General features: G+C 40.8%; 1 protein-coding gene across 2 annotated transcripts; it reads right to left on the reverse strand.

The window, feature by feature from the left end:
• Positions 1–348: 348 nt before the first annotated feature.
• Slc25a20 (solute carrier family 25 member 20) lies at positions 349–25,224 on the reverse strand. Of its 2 annotated transcripts, none has more exons than XM_005326890.5 (9): positions 24,993–25,224; positions 18,559–18,651; positions 14,256–14,383; positions 10,547–10,637; positions 3,805–3,922; positions 2,914–2,986; positions 2,429–2,538; positions 1,599–1,723; positions 349–1,179 (listed from the first exon to the last, which is right to left on the reverse strand). In XM_005326890.5, exons 1-9 carry the CDS (start codon positions 25,095–25,097, stop codon positions 1,117–1,119), a joined length of 906 nt encoding a protein of 301 aa, XP_005326947.1. In that variant the 5' UTR covers positions 25,098–25,224; the 3' UTR covers positions 349–1,116. The 2 variants fall into 2 exon arrangements, with proteins under 2 accessions (XP_005326947.1, XP_077899285.1); XM_078043159.1 differs by lacking the exon at positions 24,993–25,224 and adding an exon at positions 19,048–19,068.
• Between the last annotated feature and the right edge of the window lie 1,448 nt (positions 25,225–26,672).

Here is a 26,672-nt window from a genome sequence, read left to right on the forward strand (position 1 = left end):
AGCAGGCTTAACACTGAATTAACCTTCCCAGGCAGAGGACTTGCAATTTTCATCTTTAAAAAACCATATTTTCTACTTGATCTCAATTCCTATCTGATCACATAGAAAATATCTTCCCAGGAATAAAGCCTCCTTCCTTGAAGTTGCAGATCAAGTCACCCTGTTCTCTCCACCCTTCCTTGAGTACTTAGGGCAATCAGAGAAGTCTGGGCAACTTCCTCCTTCACCTGCTAGAGGCCTTGCCTAAGGCTCCCAGGGAATGATACTGGATTCCTAATGACTTCCACCATGGACATAGATTGCCAGCTGAAATGTCACAGAATTGCAAGAAAAAGTATCACACAGTGCAAAAATTAGAAACAATATTTATTGTTTCCTGTAAAATTGGGTGCTTTCATGAGAAAAAAGTTGAAAAAAGAGCCTTCATATATCTTGGGCTTTCACACTTATCCCAGTATGTTGGTATGGTCCTCACTGGGTAGGAGGGAAAATTCTTCACCTCCTCCTGGGAAATTAGGCTACTCTAGCTTTATTTTTGTGTATTTTCTTGCGTTAAACAAAAATTCCAATGGTTAACAGGTTATCTGTTACTAGGTATATCCACCTAGTCCACTTTTATAGACTGATATGGTCTTTAAATAAGTCCACATCTTTATGCGCATCCCAGGATTAGATGGCACCCTGGACATCAGTTGGGTTTTCCTGGCTAGGGATTAAAGATCAATCAACTGATTAGCTAGCTGAAAATCCGCATAGTGCTGCCAATGAGAGGCTGAGATTACCTCTTTATCAAGGAACATTTTGGGTATAGTAGGGCTAGCAGTCAACACAATGTAGCACTCTGGCCACAGTGGTATCTGTTCTAGAAGCTACTTATTTCATCTCCATATTCTCTTGAGATCCCCTAAATTGACAAGAGTGAATTCAAGTTTCAAAATGGCACTCACGTTATACAGGGTAGAGGACGTCATTAAGGCAATAGTTTCACCAACTCCAAGCACAGAGGTCTGATCCCACCATTCCCCTCCCATCACCCTTCAGGACTGCCTAGTCCTGCCCTCTGCTTCTCCTCAACAACACTTTCCAGCATCGAGAAGTCTTGAACAGTCTTCAGCCTCACAAGTTGGGGGCCACCCAGTTAAGGAACTTCATGGCAACTTCAAAGCCAAGGAAACAAGCCTAAGAAGGGGTTGAGAGAAAGAAAAAAGCCAACAAGAGTATGACTATTCAGAGATACCACCCATAGCACCATGCTTGGCTGGCCCTGTTAAGACCAGAACCCCTCCTTAACCCAACTTCCATCCCAAATCAAGGAAGCAAGCTATACTTTCATTCCTAAAAGGAGAAAAAAACAGGTCCTACAATTGCCCACTTCTGATGGCCAGATCAGGATATAGAATCCCCTTACCCCAGAGAACCTTAAAGGCAGATCCTTCTGACAGCTTCAGGAAAATGAGCAAATAAAGGAGACTGTGGCTAAAGATGGACTAGGGGGAAAACTGAGTCTCTAATGCAATCCCAGAAGCAAGCAAAAGCCAGCTCATGTGTACCCTGCTCTGAGTCCAGAAGGAAAATTACAACCCCTGACAGCTACTCACTGCATTGGCTGGGAAGGCTCGGATCATCACTGCATTGAACCCTTTATACAAGGATGTGATTCCTTCATCCCGGATCAGCTCTCTCAGTACATCTCTGAAACCATTAGGATATTTTCCTGGAGGTGCTGTGGGGTAGAACCCAATTTTAGAGGCTTCAGGAAGCTTCCTGACCTTACTCTGGCAACCCTCATGGGAACAATCTAAGAGTTAAGTCTTCCTGTAAAGTCAGAGCCAGAATCAAGAGGGATGAATGAAAAAGGAATAGGGGTAAACTCAGTGGGTTCTAGTCATGCTAGGGACTAGCCTAGCATGAATAGAGGGAGAGGGATGGGGGAGGGGCAAGGGGAGGAAAGGAGAGGAGAGAAGGGGAGAAGAGGAATGGAGGAAGCAAGAGGAAAATTTTAAAAAGTAAAGAGAAAAGCAAGCTTTCTGGTTATGCAGGGGAGGAAGAGTGGATTTGACTTCTTTATTTTTTCCAGTACTGGGCACCCAAGGGGGCTCTACCACTGAGCCACATCCCCAGCGCCACCCCCACCTTTTAAATTTTGAGACAGTGTCTCACTAAATTACCCAAGCTGTCCTAGATCTTGCAGTCTTGCCTTAACCTCCCAAGTGTAGCTGCCACACCAGGCTTGGATTTGACTTATATCATTTATTTGCTTAGGCTGACAAAATGAATCTAAAGTTCTTGGGACATGAATGACTGTGAGGTAGAAAGTTAGTCAGACAGATGCTGGGTGCTTACATGGAAAGAAAAAGTATCCCAGGGTCTTAAGAGTTTTGCACTTCAGGGATAGCCAATGCTAACTATCCACAACCACCACACTCACCAGTCTGGAAGCGGGACTTGAGCACATCTGGGGGGATTGCTACAGCCCAGTTGAAGATCCCTGCAATGCCCCCAGCCACCAGGATCCGAGGTGCACTGAGTTCACTGACACTGTAGAACAACCACCACAACCCCAGTCAGACAAAGACTGTGAAAGTGTGGTGTTCAGACCATCCCCCCTGTTGCAGACAAGGAAGTTACTGAGAGAGAGAAACTGGCTGAAGAGGAGATCCAAGGGCAAGACTCTCCATCCACTTCTTGGAGGCAGCCTATTTCAAATACTTGTTCCACTTGGTGAGTCACAAAGTAAGAGGTATTAGCTGGACCTCAGCAGACATGAAAGGAAAGGGTACATGTAGGAAGAACAAAATGTCACTTCTGCTCCTTCAGACTACCCACAGGAGAGGACAACCCATCCATGAATGGAAAAAGTAGCCAACCCATCCATGAATGGAGAAAGTGGCTTCTAATATTTAATGTTCTCACCTCTTTCCCTCTGGAGTCAAAATGTTTTTCAGCCATTCATATGTCATGAAATACATTCCACTGGCTGGAACATCTGTTAATAGCAAAAAAGAGGTGAATTAGTCTATAAAACCTCCATAAACTACTTGTACTTAGAAGAGGAAAGCTTGATATTGGAACATTCAAGATTTCCTGAGAAGTTCCTCAGCAGCCTCATATTTGTTAATCACTTTGCAGTTATCAGATGTTGCTCTGGCCCAAGCACTGCTAAAAGTGAGTATAAATATATATTTCATCTTTAAAATCCCCTCCAGGGCTGCAATTGTGGCTCAGTGGTAGTGTGCTTGCCTAGCATATGTGAGCTGTAATCACCACTGATATGTTAAGAAGTTGTATTAAGAAGTTGTAATTGTAACCACAGGTAATAAATCTGGCTTTCCTTTAAGCTGCCATCTCAGGATAAGAGTAGGATTATCGCTGTTTTTTCTAATTCCACCCCAGCAGAACCTGCCTCTCAAAACCAGTCTGGTGATTTGGAGACGGCTGGTGGGTATAGCCATGCACGAGGCCCTGGGTTCTATCACCAGCACTGAAAACAAACATACACCCCAGGAAATCACCAAGTCACTCATCCCTTCAGCCAGGATTTTCATCTACCAGCCCATCCTTTTCAACCACCACTGTCATGATTTACACTCCTGAAGACACACAAGAAGAATAGAAGGTCCTTCCATCCTTCTATGTCCATATAAGTTAGGGTGAGATTGCCTAAAACCAAGTCAAACACTGATGGTCTTGGCAGAGCTGTGGCATATGCCAACACTAATATGGAAATCCTCTCAGGACCTTTTGTGGTATACCATCCTCTGGTGACCTCCCCAGGTGACTTCAGATGAGGCCCTCAAAGGTTACCTCGCATGAGGGTAAGCACAGTCCCTTTGTAGATGCCTCGGATCCCAAACTCCTGGTATATCTTCTTTGCACAGTCCAAGGTACCAGTATATTTGGTTTCCCCTGAAGAAGCCTGAATCTGAGAGGGAGAGAAGGTCATCAGGTCAGAAACAGCAACATCAAAGTCAAACAGATCTAGCTGAGCATGATGGTGCATGCCTATAATCCCAGCTACTCAGAAGGCTGAGGCAGTAGGTTAGCAAGACCATGTCTCAAAAAAAATAAATATAAAGGGCTGAGCTCAGCATGGTAGCACAAACATGGAATCCCAACAAATCAGGAGGCACGAGGATCGCAAGTTCAGGCCAGACTCAGCAATTTAGCAAGGGCCTCAGCAACTTCATGAGATCCTAAGACAGAGTTGGGTAGAACATTTGCTTAGCATGAATGAAGCCTTAAGTTTGATTCCCAGCACCACAAAAAGATAAAAAACATAAGCATGGCCCGGCATGGTGGTGCATGCCTGTAATCCCAGCAGCTCATGAGGCTGAGGCAGGAGGATTGTGAGTTCAAAGCCAGCCTCAGCAATTTAGTGAAGCTCTAAGCAACTTAGCGAGACCCTGTCTCTAAATAAAATATAAAAAGGGCTGGGGATGTGGCTCAGTGAGCATCTCTGGGTTCAATCCCTGGTACAAAAAACAAAAACATAAGCATGTTTATGTTTTTATTACTAATGAGAATGACACAGTGGGGAGTGAAAAATTGATATTGAAGGAGAAAGAAAGAGGAAATATGAAAGCAATGCCTGTGGCTGGACAAGAAGGGATAAGATCCAATACACAGAGAGCCAGGGGTCTAATAAAAGCACAGGTCATCCTTGGTAAAAACAATCAGGTCATGTATGGATGTACCATCACATAGACAGGTGGTGGTGATTGATAGAAGGCATCTGATGAAGTCCTCTCCTGATGGTTTCAGATTTCTTAGTTAAGCAGGAACCTGGCTTAGATATGAGGTATCCCCAAAAGCTCATGTGTTAAACAATGCAAGAATTTTTCAGAGGTGAAATGACTGGTTCTGAGAACCTTAACTTAATCATTGGATTAACCCACTGATAGGGATTAATTGGGTAGTAACTACAGGCAAGGAAGGTGTGACTGAAGGAGGTAGAGGTAGGTCACTGGAAGTGTGCCTTCAAGGTTTATATTTTGTCCCTGGTGAATGCAGCTCTCTCTACTTCCTGGTGCCTTTGCCTGAACTGCTTTCCTCTGCCACACCCTTCTACCATGTTGTGCCTCGCCTTGGGCCCAGAGCAACAGATTCAGCCATCTATGGATTGAGACCACTGAAACCATGAGTCCCCAATAAACTTTTCCTCCTCTATATTATTCTTATCAGGCCTTTTGATCACAGAAGCAAAAAATCCCAATTAAAATACCAGGTCATACACTAGAGGGTAGGGGTTTAAGAAGAGGGAAGAGACAAAGTAGTAGCTCAGCAGAGTAGGGAAGTACAAGAGAAGAGTACAGATAGGTCAATGTCTGATCTAGAAGTAGAAAAGGACTTTAGGCATAAATGAAATGAAAAAAGTCATAAGAGAGGGCTGGGGTTGTGGCTTAGTGGTAGAGTGTTCGCCTAGCACATGCGAGGCTCTGGGTTTGATCCTCAGCACCACATAAAAATAAACAAATAAAATAAAGGTATTGTGTCCAATTACAATTTTAAAAAGTCATAAGAGAAAATATTGATGTTCAAAGCTACTGAACAAAAATATTCCTTAGAACAAAATCAATATCCAGATTTTCGCTTCTGAAAATCTAACAAGAAAACTATGGATGCTAAATCTAACAAGAAAACTATGGATGCTGATTTTTAAACAAACATAAAAGACTCTGAAAGTTTGGAGAAAAGATATCAGACCAGCTACAAGGGACATTGAGACTTCAGGAATAAAGTGGTGAATTTCCAGAGTTTTCTTTTTGTCTCTTCTAACTCAAGACTTGAAGCTGAAAGGACTGGGAACCCAGAAACTGGCATGAACCAAAAAGAAGATACAACAAAGCTGCAAAGACCTTCTCCATGAAGGGCCAAAAAAGGAACAGTCTAGATAGAAAATTTTTAGACATTAAGCTCTCTACTCCAGCCAAACACCATAGAAAAACCTTGGCCTCCCCTGCATACATCAGCAAAAAAACAAGTGGGAAGCCTAGACTTCCACTCTTATGAGATTGTAAGGAAGCATGGAAGCATGCAACATGCTACTGGGTAGAGTCAGCAAAGACCAAGTAGGGAACTAGGACTTTCATCCCTGAGAGCCGGTAACCATCACTCTCCCACCCCATAGTATCAGTAGAGACTTTGGAACTCCCACACCCAGTAGTAAAAAAATGCCCTAGATGTCAACAGAACCCAAGGCAAATGCGAAGCCTAGGCTTCTGCCTCCACCTAACAATAACGAGGCTTCGTCCTTCCCATCTCTGCTAGGGTACTGACAGAGAAAGTCAGCTAAAACAGAAAGTTCCTAGAATTTCTACACAATACATAAATATCCAGCTATCAATAGAAAAATTACTTGGAAGACTGAGGCAGGAGGATCACTAGTCTGAGGCCGGCCTGGGCAACTTAGTAACACTATTTCAAAATAAAAAATAAAAAGGACTGGGTATGTAGCTCTGTGCTAGAACACCCCTGGGTTCAATCACCAGTACTACAAACAAAAATAAAGAAAAGAAAAATCACTTGTCACACTCAAAACCAGAAAATCTTACACTGAACCAAAAAAGAAAAGCAATAGATGCCAAATAAGATATCAAAGCTATTAGAATTGTCTGACAACAATTTTAAGGCAGCCATGATCAAAAGAACCTTTAAAAAGCAATTATGAACATGTTTGAAATGATGAAAAATAGAAAGCCACAACAAAGAAATAGATATGTTTCATAAGAGGAATAGAAGATTTAAGAAAGTACCAAATGGAACTTTTAAAGCTGAAAAATACAGTACAATAAAAATTTTATGAATAGCTCACTCAATGGCAGAGTAGAAAAAAAGAGAGCAGAGGAAATTGGTGAATTAGAAGAGAGAACAATGGAAATTAGTCATTCTAAACAACAGAAAAGAAAACAGAATGAAATAAACTGAATAGAACTTCAAGGAACTATTAAGTTATAATATAAAACTTAACATTTCTATCTTCAGAGTTTCAGAAGAAGAGAAAACAGAATGGGACTAAAAAAAAGGGTAGTGTCGTGTTCCTCACGACTAAAACACTCAAGTCACTCCAGAGGAACTGGGCTGCACAAAATAACCACATAAGAGACAGAGATATGTTTTTCTTTGGGGTCCTGTGACAGGACCCCAAAGGGTCTGCAAAAAGAGAGAGTGCTGGCGAATGCTGAACCCTTTTATTGAGGAGAAGCTATTCAAATGAGGCAAGGGGTCAGGTTTCAGGGGGTTGAGTCTAGCTTCCTGATGCCTGCTGTCAGCAGGCTGACTGACATCTAGGAAGGCCACACCCAAAGGCAGAGCAATAGAAGAGGACACACAAAGTGCTTCCATGGAACCTTCTATCTCAAACAGGGCAAAGCGGGAGTATCACAAAGGAAGAGGTAAGCATAGCTAAATCCATGGGGCGACATGCCAATGTCTGAAGACGTGTTCTCAAACTTCTGGGAACGGGGCAGTGTCCAGGTCACTATGAGATTAGTGACGGACGGGACAGAGAATGTGAATCATTCAAACTGGCCTCTCACAGGGTAGAACTGAAATAACTGCTGAAAACTTCCCAAATTTGTCAAAACATAAACTTATAAGTTTAAGAAGTTCAGTGAATACCAAACAAACAAAACTAAAGAAATCTGGGGCTGGGGATGTGGCTCAAGCGGTAGCGCGCTCGCCTGGCATGCGTGCGGCCCGGGTTCGATCCTCAGCACCACATACCAACAAAGATGTTGTGTCCACCGATAACTAAAAAATAAATATTAAAAAATTCTCTCTCTCTCTCTCCTCTCTCTCACTCTATCTTTAAAAAAAAAAAACTAAAGAAATCTATGTCAAGAAACATCACAACTTAACTTCTGAAAACTGAAGACAAAGAAAAAACTCTTAAAAGTAGCTGGGGGGCTGGGATGTGGCTCAAGCGGTAGCCCGCTAGCCTGGCATGCGTGCTGCCTGGGTTCAATCCTCAGCACCACATAACAAACAAAGATGTTGTGTCCGCTGAAAACTAAAAAATAAATATTACAAAATTCTCTCTCTCTCTCTCTTAAAAAAAAAAAAAAGATTTAAAACGAAAAAGTAGCTGGGGTGCAGTGGATAAAAATCACCTTTCCTATAGGAAAATAGCAATTTGAATGACAGAAGAAAGGGAGATAAGAAGGAAGTGGCCAAGTGATAGCAGAGGCCTAGAATCTCCACGACTTGGGAGGCTGAGGCAAGAGGATGCAAGAGGATTGTAAAATCAAGGCCACCCTCAGCAACTTAGTGATACCCTTTCTAAAAATAAAAAAAAGAAAGGAATGGGATATAGCTCAGTTGTAAAGCATCCCTGAGTTCACTCCCCAATATTGGATTAAAAAAAATAGCCAGTACACATAGCAATCCAAAATGCATGTAAACAACAACAACAACAACAAAAAGCAATTTAGTGGGACTCTGTCTCAAGAAAATGGCACAGTATTTTTCAAGTGTTAAAAAAAAAAGAATTGTTGGACTGGGGATGTGGCTCAAGCGGTAGCGTGCTTGCCTGGCATGTGCAGGGCGCTGGGTTTGATCCTCAGTACCACATAAAAAACTAAAATAAAGATGGTGTTTCCACTGAAAACTAAATATTAAAAAATTCTCTCTTTCTCTCTCTCTTTAAAAAAAAAAAAAATTGTCGGGGCCGGGGTTGTGGCTCAGAAGTAGAGCGCTTGCCTACAATGCATGAAGCACTGGGTTCGATCCTCAGCACCCCATAAAAATAAAAAATAAAATAAATAAATAAAAGTATTATATCCACTCATAACTAAAAATAAATTTTTTAAAAAAGAATTGTCAACCCAGAATCCTATATCCAGTGAAATATCCTTCACAAATAAGTAGAAAATCAATCATTCTCAGATGAAAGAAAACTAAGAACATTTGAAATAATGGCAAAAGAAGGGCTAGGGTTGTGGCTCAGCCGTAGATCACTCGCCTAGCACATGCAAGGCCCTGGGTTTGACCCTCAGCACCATATAAAAAATAAAATAAAATAAAGATATTGTGTCCATCTACAACTAAAAAATAAAATATTTTTTTAAAAAAGAAAGAAGGAATGGCAAAAGGAAATTCTCTGAACAAAAGTAAACAATTAAAGAAGTAAACTTATAACAGCAGGAAGTAAATAATGTGGTAATCAAAATATGAGGCATTATATAATGATAAAAAGGGACATTATATAATGGTAAAAAGATTAGTCCACTAAGAAGACATAGCAATCCAAAATGCATGTAAACAACAACAACAACAACAAAAGCAATTTAGCAAAATCCTGTCTCAAGACATTTTATTTTTTAATAAAGGGCTGGGAAGGGGCTAAGGTTGTGGCTCAGTGGTATAGAGCGTTCACCTAGCACATATGAGGCACTGGGTTCGATCCTTAGCACCACATAAAAATAAATAAATAAAATAAAGGTATTATGTCTATCTACAACTAAAAAAAAAAAGAAAGAAAAAGATCCTAAAGATAAAACTACTATGCAACCAAGTGATTGTACTCCAAAGCATTTATCTCAAAGAAATAGTTATTTTCTCACAAAATATCTATATATAAATGTTATACCAATTTTTTCAAAATGACCCCAAACTAGAAATAACACAGATGTCTTTCTATGGAAAAATGGCTAAAGTGTGATCCATCTATCCTATAACTACGACTAAGCAATAAAAATGAATGAACTATTCACATGCACAGCAATCTGAACAAATATCTAGAAAATTATACTGAGTTGAAAATGTGGTTCTGAAAAGTACATACTTATCATTCCATTTAAACATTCTTGAAATTACAAAATTATAGAATTTACACACTAAAGGTACTGGGCTTCTGGGAAGTTTACAGAGACACACAACATCTCAAGCAGGAGCAGCTTCCCTTCTACTTCTGATGAAGCATGACTCACCTTTTAGAGTTCCTAAAATGGCTGCTAATAAAAGTGGGTAGGTCTGGGGTGGTGATGGGTCATGACTTTTTTTTTTTTTTTTTTTTTTAGTTATAGATGGACACAGTACTTTTATTTATTTATTTTTATGTGGTGCTGAGGATCGAACCCAGTGCCTCACACGTGAGGCAAGCTCTCTGCTACTGAGCCACAATCCCAGCCCCAGTATGACATTTTCTTAATTTCATGTAGTGTCCTGGTTCCAATTCTATTAAAATTGCTTTCATTTTCCTGTAAACACTGAAATTTGTTTTGTTTTGTTTTGGGTACCAGGAATTGAATTCAGGGGCACTCAACCACAGAACCACATCCCCAGCCCTATTTTGTATTTTATTAAGAGACAGGGTCTCACTAAGTTGCTTAGTGTCTTGCTGTTTCTGGGGCTGGCTTTGAACTCACAATCCTCCTGCCTCGGCCTCCCTGGGGCTGGGATAACAGGCATGCGCCACTGTACCCGGCTCTAAAATTGTCTTACACACCTACCTAAAGCCTTTTCAAAGGGTAAAAGGATATAAACACGCACACAAAATTGTACACCAAATGGAGAAAGCTAGCTGCCTCCCCACATATCACACCCTTACCTGTAATAAGCACTTGATCCGTTCTCCAGGGGTCATAATTCCTGTAGTGAACACACCAGATAACATCCCAGCTGCAAATAATTGAGGGTAGCTGCATTGAAAACAAAAACCAGAAATGAGCACCTGTTATTAACCACCAAAGACAAAGCAATCCCAGCAAAGTGGATGTTTTGTAAGAAAAAGATAAGAACTTGTACTGGAAAGAAGCACAGCCACAAATAAATCAGATTTCACATAAAATCTAAGTTCTACCAGGCCCAGTGGCATATGCCTGTAATCCCAGTGACTCAGGAGGCTGAGACAGGAAGGCCCCAAGTTCAAAGTCAGCTTCCACAACTTAGCAAGACCCTGTTTCAAAACAAAAAATAAAAAGGACTGGAGATGTGACTCAGTGGTTAAATGCCCCTGGGTTCAATCCCCAGGACCAAAAACAGAGCCAATTTCCAAAGAATATTCTGTTATCAAAAAGATCAGATCAAGTATCTCAGTAGCAAGAACCATGGGAGCCTGGTCACGAGGCCCACTCACACAAAGTGTACAGTCAGAATCCCTCATTTATGGAAAAAGCTTTATACTATGACATGGTTTCCACCTCTGGAACTACCATAGTGACCATGGACAAGTTCCCAGGCCTCTCAGAGCCTGGATTCCCCATCTATAAAATGCTGGGCTATTGGCAGGAAAAGGCTTTAACCCAAAATCTGGACCTCAGGAGACCCCTGTTCCCCTTCCAATCTTATTTCCCCTAGACCTCCAAGGGCCTGAGAATGCTCTAAGCCAAGACTCAAGCAGGACCACTTCAAAGCCAAGAAGAATGAATGTCTGTGGCCACCTCTACAGGCTGAGCGGTGGGCAGGCCAGTTACAACGAATGTATGGTAAGAGCCCAATTAAGACTAAGTTAGGGATGGTACTAAATTAAGATAATGGCTCCTATAGCCCCTGTGTGAGGAATGCTTCCCTGGGGGCCAGAGGTATGGGTTCTCACTCTGGCTCCCACAAAATCACCACATTGAGTATGAGGAGGACCTGAAGCTCCAACTATCTATCACCATAGTTGTCTATGCCACTTCTAGCACCTTCTTTTCTCTTTGGGAATAGCAATACCACCGTGGTCTAGAGACAAAGGGGCACAAAACCACATTCAGCATTTCAATAGTCTCCACAACTTAACAAATATTGCTGAAAAACTTCACATAGGCCTGAGCCCCAAGATCCTGCTGAGCCCAAGTGTCTCATAACTGAGCCTTCAGGCCAGTCCCACCCAAAGAAACCCAAGGCTGGGGCTGGGGATGTGGCTCAAGCGGTAGCGTGCTTGCCTGGCATGCGTGCGGCCCAGGTTCAATCCTCAGCACCACATACAAACAAAGATGTTGTGTCCACCGATAACTAAAAAATAAATATTAAAAAATTCTCTCTCTCTCTCTCTCTCTTTAAAAAATAAAAATAAAATATAAAAAAAAAAGAAACCCAAGGCCTAGGGAACAAACGCCAAATGGCAGTTGGGAGAGATCTACTATAGTTTCTTCTACAGTTAGCTTCCACAGCCCTGTTTTTCCAAGTACTCATTCCAGGCAGGACTCAGACATACTAGGCAAGCATATAGGCTGACTATTGAACAGACAAGAGACTTGCTTTCATTCATAGCCAGTTCCAAAGTTGTACTTTTACCAGGCACAGTGGCATATTCCTGAAATCCCAATGACTTGGCAGGCTGAGGCAGGAGAATAATAACCTCAAAGCCAGCCTTCGCAACTTAGCGAGGCCCTAAACAACTTAGCGAAACCCTATCTCAAAATAAAAAAATAAAAAGGACTGGGGGCTTTGCTCAGTGGTTAAATGCCCCTGGGTTCAATCCATGAAACTAAACAAAACAAAAAATTCCGGTTTACACTGTTGTCCTTAGAGGAGTCCTCTCAGCGACTAAATTTCCTCTTTAAGACCAACGTGCTCTCTTCTTTTCAGAATGTCCAACCCTAGGCTGGACACACCTTATATCCTGGGACAGAGGACTTGACTTTGCTCTGGATGGGATCTCTGTGTGTGCACAGGGCACCTTGTGGACACTATGATCACCTGGCCTATTCGGCCATTCACTTCCTACTCCCATCCCAGGGAGGGAACTATGAATACTGGGCCTTTCTGAGCTTCTACCCCAAGGCTCTGGTAACACTCCTTTCTGCATCATCTCCAAACACCACTGGGAAAAAGGAGAATACAGCAGGGCTGACAGGATTATGCAGGTGATGTCTTGAGTGTCTTCGGCTTTGTTCAGGCACAGGTTATTTCTCTGACAGCTGATGTGACTGTACAGGAACACAGCCCATAGGCATGGTCCTGGTATAGCTTGTGAATAGGTACATATGCTAGAAGACCAGGTGTTCAGATTGAACATGTGTCCATGAAACACTTGAACTACCAATAGTCAAACAGCTTCAAAATAACCCCTCACATTTGGTAGCCATTGTGGTTATTTATAGAAGCATAGCACATTCCGAGGGTCACATGAATACCAGAAATAGTTTCCTGTTACAAGAACCACTATCTATATACTAGACAGTCACTCAGCCCACCATGACCTGAAATGGTGACAGAATCAACCACATGGCACATAGGGATTCCCTTGAGCTCATAGATGCCAAGCCTATCCAGCTTCAGTGGTTCCTGTGCTGGCTACAGTCCTCCCAGAGGTTGTCACCCGCATGCCTCATATTACGTGGACATTATCAACCCAAGTTTCCACTCAGAATTCCCTTGCATCTTGAGACACCCATCTGTTTTCATTAAAAGATTTTAAATTTTTGAGCTATTATTCTGATTCTGCTACCTCTTTATGACTCAATTCAACTTCATAAAGTTTGTTTTTGTTTTTTTGTAGTACTGGGTATTAAACCTAGGGCCTCATACTTGCTAGACAAGCACTCTATCACTGAATAACATCCCCAGCCTTTTTCAATTTTATTTAACAAGTCAAGGCCTTACTAAGTTGCTCCAGTAAACCTTGAGCTTATGATGCTATTGCCTCAGTCTCTGATTCATTGGGATTACAGGCATGTAGTACCACTCTGGTTAAGTGGATTTTCTTTGAGTAAACTTTACACTAGGCCTGCTGGGCATACCTATAAACCCAGCAATTCAGGAGGCTGAAGGACGAAGATTATAATTTTGAGGCCAGCCTAAGCTACTTAGCAAGATTCTATTTCAAAATAAGAAAATAAAAATGGCTAAGGATATAGCTCAGTGGTAGAGAATCCCCGGGTTCAATTCCTAGTACTATTAAAAAATACACTAACTTATTTCACTTTCATAAGAAATTATTTATAATCATAATCATATTATAATTGCATTATAAAAATGAAATAAAACAAAAGTTCCTCAACCAAGTGACAGAAAGCAAGGTTTGCTGCTATAGTTACAACCATACCAGGTGCTTCTCACAGCATTTTACACATATTTTAGCATTCAGACCTCCCAACTGCATGTATAGTTGGTTTTACTAAGATCCCCAGTAATCCATATTACCTCATATAAGACATGACAATCTGGCAGGGAAGGGATTTTTTCTTCCTTTTCCCTTTAGGAACACTTAGGAGTCAGTCCTGAGAGACCATGAGACAGCCACTGCCTATTTGTCAAGAAACTTTTCTTTTAACTCATGTCAAACCACCAAGCAGACTAGCATCAAGTGTACTAGGCCTGTGAGTACTCACCTGAGTACATCCTCTGGTGACTTCTGTTGTAGTTTCTTCCCCAAACCAAACCCAAAGAAGCATACAGCAAACATAGGGGTGACCCCGATGATAGGGGCAGCCATGCCCCGGTATAGCCCCGTGATGCCCTGTAAGGAATCACAGAAGCAGAAATTGTTTACAGATACCTCTACTTTTTATATCACTAAAACAGGAAAGCTATGACCTCTAACCTGTGGCTTCCTTATCTTCTATAAACAAGAACTTTTAAAAGGAAGAAAATACACACATGTATCAGAAATAATTGTCTTCTTTACACTGCAGAAGCCAGAAATAGTTTCCATTCTAGAAGGCAATCTGGCAATTAGTAACATAGCATACCCTTTTACCCAGAAAGTCTCCCTCTAGAATTTGCTTTAAAGAAGTACTACAGACACATGCCTGTAATCCCAGTGACTCTCAGAAAGCTGAGGCAGAATGATTAAAAGTTCAGGCCAGTCTTGGCAACTTAGCAAGACCCTATGTCAAAATTGAAAATAAAATGGCTGGGGATGTGTCTCAATGGTACAGTATCTCTGAGTTCAATCCCCAAAACTGCAAAACAAGAAACAAAGAAAAAAACTCAGATGTGAAAAGAATGACATCAACTGGGTGCGGTGGCCCATGCCTGTAATCCCAGTGGCTCAGGAGGCAGAGGCAGGAGGATCGTGAGTTCAAAGCCAGCTTCAGCAACAGTGAGGCACTAGCAACTCAGTGAGACCCTGTCTCTAAATAAAACACAAAAAAGGGCTTGGAATATGGCTCAGTGGTTGATGACCCCTGAGTTCAATCCCTAGTACCAAAAAAAAATTAAAATTAAAAAAAGGAAAGAAAAAAAGAAATTTTTGGAAAAAACTTAACAGCTGAAATAAGAATAAGAATACCATAAATGAACTATCATGCAGCCATAAAATCACATTATGATATGAAAGGGATTATTAAGGGGGGGTGAGCTACAAAATAGGAAGTTCAATGATATCTGATTTCCTGGGGGATGATATTACAAGTGATTAAGAATTTTTTGTACCAGAAGTAGTTGTACACACTTGTAATCTCAGCACCTCAGGAGGCGGAGGCAGGAAGATAGAAAATTTGAGGCCAGCTTCAACAATTTAGCAAGACTCTCAGTTACTTATCAAAACTGACTCAAAATTAAAAATGAATGAAAAGGCCTGATGATATAGCTTAGTGGCAAAGTACCCCTGGGTTCATTCCCTGGTGGCAAAATAAAAATAAAAAAGAAAGAAATTTTTGTATTTTCCAAGGTAGTTTTGATGTTTGGTGGTACTGGGGATTGAACCTACTACCTCACACATACAAAACACACATTCCAATAATGAGCTACACTTCAGTTCTCTGTATTTTCTGAGTATTAAGATGTGATTTTTGTCCAGACTGCACATCAATTTTCATGAGTACAGTGTGGTAATGAAAGTAACTATGTAGTAGGCAAATAATTAGACAGGGGCTGAGGTTGTGGCTCAGCAGTAGGTGCTCATCTAGCATGTACAAGGCACTGGGTTCGATCCTCAGCACCACATAAAAATAAATAAAATAAAGGCATTGTGACCAACTACACTAAAAAAATATTTTAAAATAAATAAATAAATACATAAATAAATGATTAGACAGCCGGGCATGGTGGCGTACACCTATAATCCCAGCCTCTCAGGAGACTGAAACAGGAGGATCAAGAGTTCAAAGCCAGGACTGGTAACATGGCTTAGTGGTAGAACACTTGCCTGGCATGTGTGAGGCACAGGGTTCGACTCTCAGCACCACATATAAATAAATAAAGATTCATTCACAACTAAAAAATATATATATTAAAAAAAAAGAACTGAAAGCCAACCTCAGCAAAAGCAAGGCACTAAGCAACTTAGTGAGACCCTAAATAAAATACAAAATAGGGCTGGGGATGTGGTTCAGTGGTTGAGTACAAAAGAAAAAGGGAAAAAAATCATCATTAATTAATTAGGCAGACAATTTGCTATCACAACCTAACAAGATAATAAACCCAGGAAGAAGAACATCTGGGATTTGGGAGACTAAGGCTCCAGTCCAAGGGAGATGAAGTAGATTTATAGAATGGCACTAGGTATGGTAGACCTGAGAATCAGCCAGTTCACATAGAAGTAGAAGAATGGAAGACTCCAGGATGAAGCATTTAGGATACAGAATGACAAAAGAGAAGCAATTCAAAGAAATGATTAATATTTGAGGGGAAATAGATACTCACCATGATTTGAACATTATGCAATGTATACATGTATCAAAACTTCACATGGGGACTGGGATGTGGGTCAGCGGCAAAGCACTTACCATGCATATGTAAAGCCCTGGGTTTGATTCCCAGTTCCAAAAAAGAAAAGACAAAAAAGAACCCCACCAAAAAAATAAATAAATAAGAAAAAAAATTCACATGGTACCCCATAAATAGATACAATTTTGCTGTGTCAATTAAAAAATTAAAAAGAACAAGAAGCAAAGGAAATTGACACAAGAATTACTAATCCAATCCCATGGGAAACAAAAAATTATACAAGGGATGTCTTCATCCATACCATAGAACATTACTTGATTAAAAGAAAAAAATATATAAAACTATAATCATGAAGGGCTGGGGCTGTAGCTCAGTGGCAAAGTGCTTGCCTAGCACATGTGAGACACTGGGTTCGATCCTTAGCACCACATAAAAATAAATAAAATAAACACATGCTCTCCATCTAAAACTACAAAAAAATTTTTTTAAATAAAACTATAATAATGAAAATAGTGATTTGTGAATCAGTGATAGAAAATACTAATCATCTTAGTATTCCTGAAGCACTGGGTTCAATCCCCAGCAACAAGAACAAAAAAGCAGATTGAAATAAAAGACAAAATGTGATAAAATTATATGGATAGGCAAGGGGGCAGAAAGAAGGGATAGAATGTATAAGAATTAAAATAATCTAACTCTGGGGCTGGGATTGTGGCTCAGTGGTAGAGTGCTAGCCTAGCATGCATGGGGCCCTGGGTTTGAACCTCAGCACCACATAAATGTAAAATAAAGATATTGTGTCCACCTAAAACTGAAAAATAAATTAAAAAAAATAATAATATAATCTAACACTAATAGGTAGCTAAAATACATTAAAAATGTATAAAAAAGCAGGACATGGTGGCACACACCTATAAGCTCAGCAACTCAGGAGGCTAAAGCAGAAGACTTCAAAGTTCAAGGCCAGCCAGGCATGGTGGCACATGGCTGTAATCCTAGCAACTGGGGAGACTGAGGTAGGAGGATTGTATATTTGAAGCAGGCTCAGCAATTTAACAAGGCCCCTCAACAACTTAGTGAGACCTTGTCTTAAAATACAAAATAAAAAGGGTCAGGGGTATGGCTGAATGGTTAAGCACATCTATGTTCAATCTCCCCCCAAACAAACAAACAAACAAACATAAACCCAGAAAGAAAAAAAAAAAAAAAAGAAAATTTCAGGCCAGCTTAACAAGGCTTGCTTAGCAAGGTCCTAAGCAACTTAGCAAGACCCTGTCTTAAAATAAAAAATAAAAGGGCTGGCAATGTGGCTCTGTGGTTAAGCACCCCTGGGTTCAATCCCCAGTTTAAAAAATTTATATATAGATAAATATAGATATAGATATAGATAGATATGTAAAGGTAAATAAAATACAGTAGTAAATGTATATTATAAATAGGTAAAAACAACTGAAAGAGCTAAAAGTAGCTACCTCTGGAGAATGAGAAGAGATAAAGACCACTCTGTTACTTAGTTATAAGCCTTTCAATAAGGAACTAAGGACCTTTATCACTTCAATAAAAAATAAGAATTCTGGGCTTGGATTGTGGCTCTGTGGTATATAATCAAATAATTCCAAACCAATCAAATGTCTCTGTCTAGGGTTATGGAAACTCTGTTGACCTCTGTGTTTCAAAGATGGGCTGACTTTTCCTCTGTACTTCACATGCACTTCTGATATGAAGCCCTGTCAAACTGATTGACTCAAATGTGATTTCCATCCATTTCATATCTTCAATTATTCCTAGTTCTCAATGGTGCCTTACAAAACAGAAACATTTTATTGACTTGATTCATCTGTATAGAACGTAGCTGAAATCATCAATGACTACAGAACAGATAATAGAATATTTATGTCCTAGCATGTGGAACAGACCTCCAGCACAATCAAAGCTGTCCTATCACCTGGGGAGGGGTTAACAAAACAATTCCTTGAATGTGTTCCTATGAGTAAGAGGAATGGGCAGCACCAGATATCATACCTCTCTAATAAGAGTCTTCCGGAAGCAGTCAATGGTCCCAGAGTACATTGGTGGCTGCCCAGGCAAACTTGGTGGCTGTGTCTGCAGTCGGACCTGAAACCAGAAGTTAAAATAAATTACCCTCCAGAATCATATCTGTCCATGGCAATGGCCCCACTGTCTATCAAACTGAACAGGGAAATTTGCACCTCTGTACATGTCTTTAGCATTCCCTTAACCTATAAATTAGGACTTCTCTTTTATTTCATTAGAATTTCATTCCTTTTTTTTTACAGTAAATTGTAACATTATGTAACATCATGATGTAAATTACTTATTCTCATGTTATTATACAAATACTATGTGATGCAGAAAGCACAAGTCCTGCCTGGCACTTGAGTATGATGTTTATGTATTGTAGTGAAATACCGCTAAGTACAATTTCAAAAGCAAAGAAGTGTCAAAGAAAACTAGAGGGCTGGGGTAGTGGTTCAGAGGTAGAGCGCTTACCTATTGTGTGAGAGGCCCTGGGTTCGATCTTCCCCACTACATAAAAATAAATAAATAAAACAAAGGTATTGTATCCAACTACAACTAAAAACTAAATATTTTTAAAAAACTAGAGAAAATCTGTAATCTTCTAATCAATGATACTCTCACAAGAACACTAAATATATTCATGGATAGATAAGCTTTATTCAAATATCTGCATAAATATGACTTGATGTCAAATGAGAAGAAGTTTTTATAAAGGGCTAAAATTTACTGAAAGTAAAATTCGGTGCTTCCCTTTGGTCTGTCTCTGAATTTAGCTGACCAACACATAATTATTAGTAATCTGCACTCATTACTCATTTTCATCCCTCACAATTTCTCAGATCTTTGGGTGGCATTTCCCATTTCTCCAGAAAGCTCTTAAATTGCATTTAGTAACAGAAGGACAGGGTTTTTTTATCCATTCCTTTCTACTCCAGAGGCAAAACCACATCCCTTGATTATCTTGTTTTCATTGTGGCTGTTTGCAAATGGTGTGCAACTGAGGAACTTAATATACAAAAATATGATATAATCTTTGTGTGCTAAAACAATAACTTCATTTTAATTTTTCATTGAAGAATTATTTTTATTATTTCTCCACAAAGAAGAAACATTGTAAAAATTGTAAAAACATTGAAATAACTCTTTAAACTTTGATTGATGAAGCTGGGGTTGTGGCTCAGATGTAGAGTGCTTGATAGCACCTGTGAGGTCCTGGGTTCGGTCCTCACACCACATAAAAATAAATAAAATAAAGGTATTGTGTCCAACTATAAAAATATTTATTAAAAAAAATCCTGGCTTGGGCTGGGGATGTGGCTCAAGCGGTAGCGCGATCGCCTGGCATGCGTGCGGCCCGGGTTCGATCCTCAGCACCACATACAAACAAAGATGTTGTGTCTGCCGAAAACTAAAAAATAAATATTAAAAAAATTCTCTCTCTCTCTCTCTCTCTCTCTCTCTCTCTCTCTAAAAAAAAAAAAAAAAAAAAAAATCCTGGCTTGATGATGGGTACCTTGTCAGCACACGCGTATAATTCCAGACACTTGGAAGGCTGAGGCAGGAAGATCACAAGTTCAAGGCCAACTTCAGCAATTTAGTGAGAGCCTATCTCAAAATAAAAAATAAAAAGGGCTGGGGATGTAACTCAGTGGTCAAGTGCCCCTGGGCTCAAACCCGAGTACTAAAAAATTTTTTTAATTAGAATAAAATAAAATCTTGAAGGTTGGGACTGTGGCTCAGAGGTAGAGTACTCACTCAGTGCACGAGGCACTGAGTTCTATCCCCAGCACTACATACAAATAAAATAAAGATATTGTGTCCATCTCTAACTAAAAAATAAATATTTTAAAAAATAAAATAAAATCTTGAATGGATATATCTATAATTTATAACTAAGAATAAAATGCTAAATTCTATGAGTTAGAATTTCTGAATTATTTTGATTGGAATTTGCTAGGAGGAATCAGAGAAATTTCAGGCTGGGAGTAGAGTGTATGCTTAGCATGTACAAGGCTCTAGATTTGATCCCTAACACCAAAACCAAACAAAACAAAAAAATTATTTCTATTTCAACTCCCAATTTAATTTTTAAAAGCAACACATTGTTGAAGGCACTAATGATATTAATCTGGAAGGCAGATATTTGTACGTGAGGAGAGTTGGAACCTTTCATGCAACAAATGGAAGTGCTCTTTTCCATTACATTTTCAATAAAAGTACAAATATACATATGGTAAAAAATGCATATAGTACAGAAAGATCTAAAATAATAAGTAAATATCCTTTTCCTATAATATAGCAGATTGATGTCTTCAAAATCCTTTAAGAGTCATATGAGTAACATACCAACTAAGTCTTTTCAGGCCTTTGAAACTGTGTTGATTGTCTCCTATAATATCTCTGCTACAGAGGAAATAAGCAGTCTTCTCCTTCATAAAGAAAATTTAAAGGGCAACAGGCACACACTGCTCAGAGAGAGCAAAATCCTGGCAGGACCTCAGATCTAGCTGTAGCTCCAGAGAGTTCTAGGTAACATCCAGAGCCAGCAAAGTGCTTCTTCAATGCTGCGGATCCTCCTGGCCAGCTGCACCTCCTTGGGGAAGAGGAGAGGATGTAAGCACCCTCAAAGAGGTGGACTAAAAATGCTTCTGCTGCCTCTTTAAGGGCTAACAGGACGTGGGCTTGCCATCTGCAGTACTCACCACGTGTGAATTTCATTCATATTTCTATTGCCAGGCGGCTGTAGGGGTAGTTCCTTATTAAGAGGTCTGTGTTCTTCTGTAGCTTTTTGCTCATTAATCCAGCCAATTCTCAGCCGACTGTATTGACCCGAGGAAGAACCCAAGGAGGCTCACTGCAGCAGTGGCTGGTGGATGGGGCGGGGCGCCTCACCGGCTGGGCGTCCCAAGGTTTGGGAGTTAAAGGCTGGCTGTGGACTGAGCGTCGACTGACCATAGTCAGCGTACTTTAGCGTCGCCTTCCATTCAAATTTCCCGCCCCATTCTTTTTTATTGGCAAATAATATCCTATATCCTATTGTATATCACATTTTGTATATCCATTGATCAGTTGATAACAGTTGTGTTTTTGCTTTTTTTTTTTTTTCTGGAGAATTCGTGTCTCCTATGGTTGAACTCCTGGGCTCAAGGGATCACCCTGCCTCAGCTTTCTAATAGTTGGGATTATAAGTGTGTACCAGTAATGCTGTTATAGATATTCGTGTATCTATATGATCAAATATCTAGGTACAATAAGATTCAGTTTTAACCCACTAAGTTTTGGGTTAAATTGTTATAGTTCAATAAATAACTGATGCACCCAGTTACTTCTGTAGTTTTTTTTCCTACTCACTATTCCGCTTAAATCCTTCTTAAGCATACCACCATACTAACCTTTCTAAAACATCCTTTTTAACATGTTGGTCTCAAACTTGCCATCCTCTAGTCTGAGCCTACCAAATCTCTGGGATTATATGTGTGTGCCACCAAACCTGGCTATTCCTTTTTTCTTTCTTTCTTTTAAATATTTGTTTTTAGTTTTAATAGACCTTACTTTATTTATTTATATGTGGTGCTGAGAATCAAATCCAGTGCCTCAAACATGCTAGGCAAGTGCTTTTCCACTGACCTACAACTCCAGCCCCCTTTATTTCTTTAGAATTTTTCACTGATGCATTTGTTAGGGCCTTCCAGGCCACATTACAGAAGTCATTCCCTAGGTAATAAAAGTAACATGCAAGTCTGGGTTTATGGTATAGAACAGTAGAAATGAACAGAGGCTACCATTATTTTTTATCCAGAATCTCTTATATTGGCCTTCAGGTTCTTCATGGTCAGTCATAACTTCCAAGGTGAGCCAAGTGGATCAAAAACTGACTTGAGCCCATGCTTGCTTAGCATGCAAAAAGTTTTGCGTTCAATTTTTTAAAAAACAGGATTTCTGATTGATACTCTTTTGTGATTTTTTTGGGGGGGGGGGTACTGGGGATTGAACTCAGTGGTACTCGAACACTGAGCCACATCCTTAACCCTATTTTATTTAGAGACAGGGTCTCAGTGAGTTGCTTGGCACCTCACTTTTGCTGAGGCTAGCTTTGAACTTGAGATACTTGTCTCAGCCTTCTGAGCTATCGGGATTACAAGTATGCACCACTGCGCCTGATTTTTTTTTTTAAAATAAACCTTATACCTGTCATTATGACACCAGCCATCCCAATCAGTGAGAATTTTAAAGTCCTCAGTTGGTGTTATTTTATATTCTGACACCCTACTTCAAGCCCACATTTGCCTTCACTCTTGCCAAAAACATATCTTAGAAATTTAATCCAAATGCATATAAACCATATAGGAGGTGTTTAGATCATGAAGGCTTCACCCTCATAAATGGATTAATGCCAACTACAGAAAGGCTCAAGGCTTGAGATCAATCTCTTGTGCTCTTGCCCTTCCACACCTTCTGCCATGGGAAGACAGTACAAAGACCCTGGCTAGATGTGGGCCGCTGGATCTTGAACCTCCTAGCTCTGAAACTATAAGAAATAAATCTCTATTCTTTATAAATTACCTAGTCTCAGAGATTCTGCTACAGTAGCATAAAATGGAGTAAGATACCTTCCCATGCCAAATTGTCTGAGTCTCCCTACTCTTTCAGTCAGAATTCAGCCAGCTCTTCAATGTCTACCCAAAGAATTTTTCCAAGTCCCATCTCTGTGGTATTGCAGTTCTTGGCTTATTAGGATATATGGGCCACAGGTCAGTTGCCTCGAACCCCTGAAAATACTTCAAGGTTAGATTTTAGTTGGGCCAATTTAACTTTCCGAAGCCAAAAGGAGAACAGTCAGCAATTGGTGGATTTGATTTAATTAAAAAGAGACTTTCTGAATGTCAAAATGTCAAGGAGTATTTTCAGTCATTTACAATTCAATACAGAGGTCACTGGGCCCTTCCTGGGAGTAATATCAAGAACAAGAGGATAGGGAGATAGAAGCAATATATACATAAGGCAGTGAATAAGGGTCTTTTATTTATTTTAAAAAACTTTTTTTAGTTGTCAATGGACCTTTATTTTACTTTATTTATAAGTGGTGCTGAGAATTGAACCCAGGGCCTCACACATGCTAGGCAAGTGCTCCACCCACCACTAAACTACAGCCCCAGCCCAAGAGCCTTTTATTTTTTAAGGCCCTATATACCATTGTCTGAGAAGCACCAACACACACTGTATTTACCATGTGCTGAATAAACATCTGATTTCATGTTGCACAATGCCCTAACCAGCCCAGCTGCTTTAAACCTGGTCATAGAATGACCCCAGTACAAGCTCTACCTCTGGGCAGTTTCCCTCTTGAAAGACATCATACAACCTATTGCCAAGCCAACTGAAAGGAAGGAAGGAGAAGGAAACTGGATCCAACATCCTAACAAACCCCACACATGTAGGTTTCTAGAAGACACGTATCTGCTGCCCACCCTGACCATGACCTATCATTTTCCTTCAAGTCTGTGTCCAAGAAATAAAGTTAGAAAACTAGGATAAAGTTTCAAATGCAAAGTCACAGGACGTGGACTTTGGTCTCCAGCAAGGACTTGCTTAAAGTATTGCAAGGGTAAGAGTTGAGAAGTGATGTAAAAAAGACAGAGGAAACGATAAGTCTCCTCTCTCCCGGAGACTTTGACCATGGTTTCCTCACTGGAGAACTTTTGTTTGTTTTTTCACAGTTCTAGGAATTGAACCCAGGGTCTTATTCATGAAGGCTCCACTACTGAGGTACCCCAGTCTTTTCACGAGGAAGTTTTGAGCATTAGCCTATGGATCAGCTTGGCCCTTGGTAAAGCTGGGCATGTGTTTTCCTTGGAAAGGGCTTAGCCATTGAGGATCTCATTATTTCCCACAGGGGAATCTTTACACTGTATGGTATGGAGGCTACTGTGGGTCACAGAGTGAAAATGCCTTGTTGAGCAGGGAAAGATGCAAAAGAGATAGAGATGAAGCACTCTGGTCCCAGGGTAGTGTGTCAAATGACATCTCCAGAATGACCATACCACTGTCTTTAGTTGTCCTCCTGGGACGGGCTTTACAAGGGACCTGTTTCAACCTTGATGATAAAACCAGGGCTTTAGAAAGCCGCTTTCTCTTTTCCATCCAAGAAGCAGTGGCCCGGGGACAGAAGACTGCGGGACAGAGACCTTTAAATAAGAGCTCCTGAAAAAGCAGTTCAAGGCTGCTCACTTTGCGCAGTCTGGCTCTTTGGGGGCGCTAGGTACAGCTTCCGCCCACTCCTGAAAGGGAGTCTCTAGACCTTTCTCGGAAGCTCATACGGGCCCCCCACTTCTGTCCAGGGGCAGAGCTTCGCCAAGAACACTTTCTGAGCCCTCTTCAGGCCTCCTCCCCAAGCCCGCGCCCCAACCTCCCCTCACCTTGACGGTGTCCAGAGGATGCCCCACGAACACCAGACACACGCCGCCAAAGCCGCCAGCCACAAAGTTCTTGAGCGGGCTGATAGTCTTTGGCTCGTCTGCCATGGTCAGTCCGTCCGTCAGTCTGCCTGTCAGTTCCAGGCAGTCTTGCTCCCGCGCCCTAGCTGCAGCACCAGCGCCGCAGACCTTTCACCTACTTTAGATTAGGCGGGGCGTGAGCCGGGGCAGGTCAGGAGGAGGGCCCAGTTGGACTAGCGGAGCTTCCGTCAAGATGCTGCTTCCGGCTGCGGCCCCGCCTTAACGGGCGTGGCTTGGGTGTGACTGACCTTTGCGCGGTAGGAGTAATATTAGTTGGCTTTATTCCTCCTAGGCATTAAGAGTTTCCTTCGCAGGGCTTTTGGACTCACATTCATTTACTCACTACACAAAGGTCTCTTGCACCCTGCTCTCGTACCCGGCACTCTTTCAGGTCCTGGAAGCGCAGCAAACTTATTTCTGCCCTGTAGAGTTTACACATCCTAACAAAGATAAATGAAAAATGCGTAGTGTATCAGACGGTAAAAGCCGCTCTAGAGAAAAAAAAAAACCGAGAAGAGTTTGTGTGAAACAAGTAATTTGCAATTTTAACTAGTTGAGTAAGGGAGGATCTCTTTAAGGTTGACTGTATCCAAGATCTGAGAAAGTGGGGGAAGTGAGTCCTATCCATAGATACAGGGTGGAAGATCAGACACCTTACAGGCAGGGGGGAAAAGAAAATGCAAAAGCCAGAGGTGGTTTGTGCTTGGCCTGTTTGAGGAATCACAGAGGAGGAGAGGAGGAGCTATTGAGGATAGAAGTAAAAAGAAGCACATCAAGACTTGATGCTTCGGGGCTGGGGATGTGGCTCAAGCGGTAGCTCGCTCGCCTGGCATGCGTGCAGCCCGGGTTCGATCCTCAGCACCACATACCAACAAAGATGTTGTGTCCGCCGAGAACTAATAAATATTAAAAATTCTCTCTCTCTCCTCTCTCATTCTCTCTTTAAAAAAAAAAAAAGACTTGATGCTTCACTGTGAGGGCATCAGCCTCTTTTCAGAAGGAAATGGGAATTGTTGCAAGGTTCTGAGCAGATTTGACTCTGGGATTCACTCTAACTATTGGTGAATATGGATTGTAAGGAACAAGGAAGAAACGAGAGAGATTTGAGGAGGCTTAAAGCCATGGCCAGAAATATTGACTTGGACAGGACATGGCAGAGGAGATGCCATGGTAAGAAGTTTTTAGATTCTGGATATATTGTAAAGGAAAACCTAAAGGAATTGTAAATGAATAGAAGATGACACGTGAGAGAGAGGTTAGGGAGTGATACTCCTGTTTTTGGCCTTAGCAGCTATAGAAGAGGCATCACCTTTAATTGAGGTACATGCGGGAGGAAGTCAGTGGTTAAGTGCCCCTGAGTTCAGTCCACAATACCAAAAAAAAAAAAAAAAAAAAAAAATTGCAGTGGCAAAGCAGCAATGGTTATATTCAAAGCATAAAGTGAACCACTGTTATATTTCCCCACTGTCAATTTCTACATTTCATTTCTATGGAATATGGGTGATGACATATTGCCTGCTGACAGAGGGCAGAGTTGGGGAAAGTTACCTGAAGTCCTTGTTCTCTATTAGGTGGGGCATGGACAGTTAAAGGTATTTAGCA

The sequence above is a fragment of the Ictidomys tridecemlineatus genome, chromosome 3 (genome assembly GCF_052094955.1).
Source record: "Ictidomys tridecemlineatus isolate mIctTri1 chromosome 3, mIctTri1.hap1, whole genome shotgun sequence".
In the NCBI taxonomy this organism is placed as follows: Eukaryota; Metazoa; Chordata; class Mammalia; order Rodentia; family Sciuridae; genus Ictidomys; species Ictidomys tridecemlineatus.

What these genes read in the sequence shown, in the direction of transcription:
- Slc25a20 (XM_005326890.5), bottom strand. Translation starts at nt 25,097, where the DNA reads ATGGCAGACGAGCCAAAGACTATCAGCCCGCTCAAGAACTTTGTGGCT. An exon ending in ATCCTCTGGACACCGTCAAG is followed by an intron (nt 18,652 to 24,992) that starts GTGAGGGGAGGT and finishes TTCTGGTTTCAG; the next exon opens with GTCCGACTGCAGACACAGCC. An exon ending in GGATCAAGTGCTTATTACAG is followed by an intron (nt 3,923 to 10,546) that starts GTAAGGGTGTGA and finishes TCTCCCTCTCAG; the next exon opens with ATTCAGGCTTCTTCAGGGGA.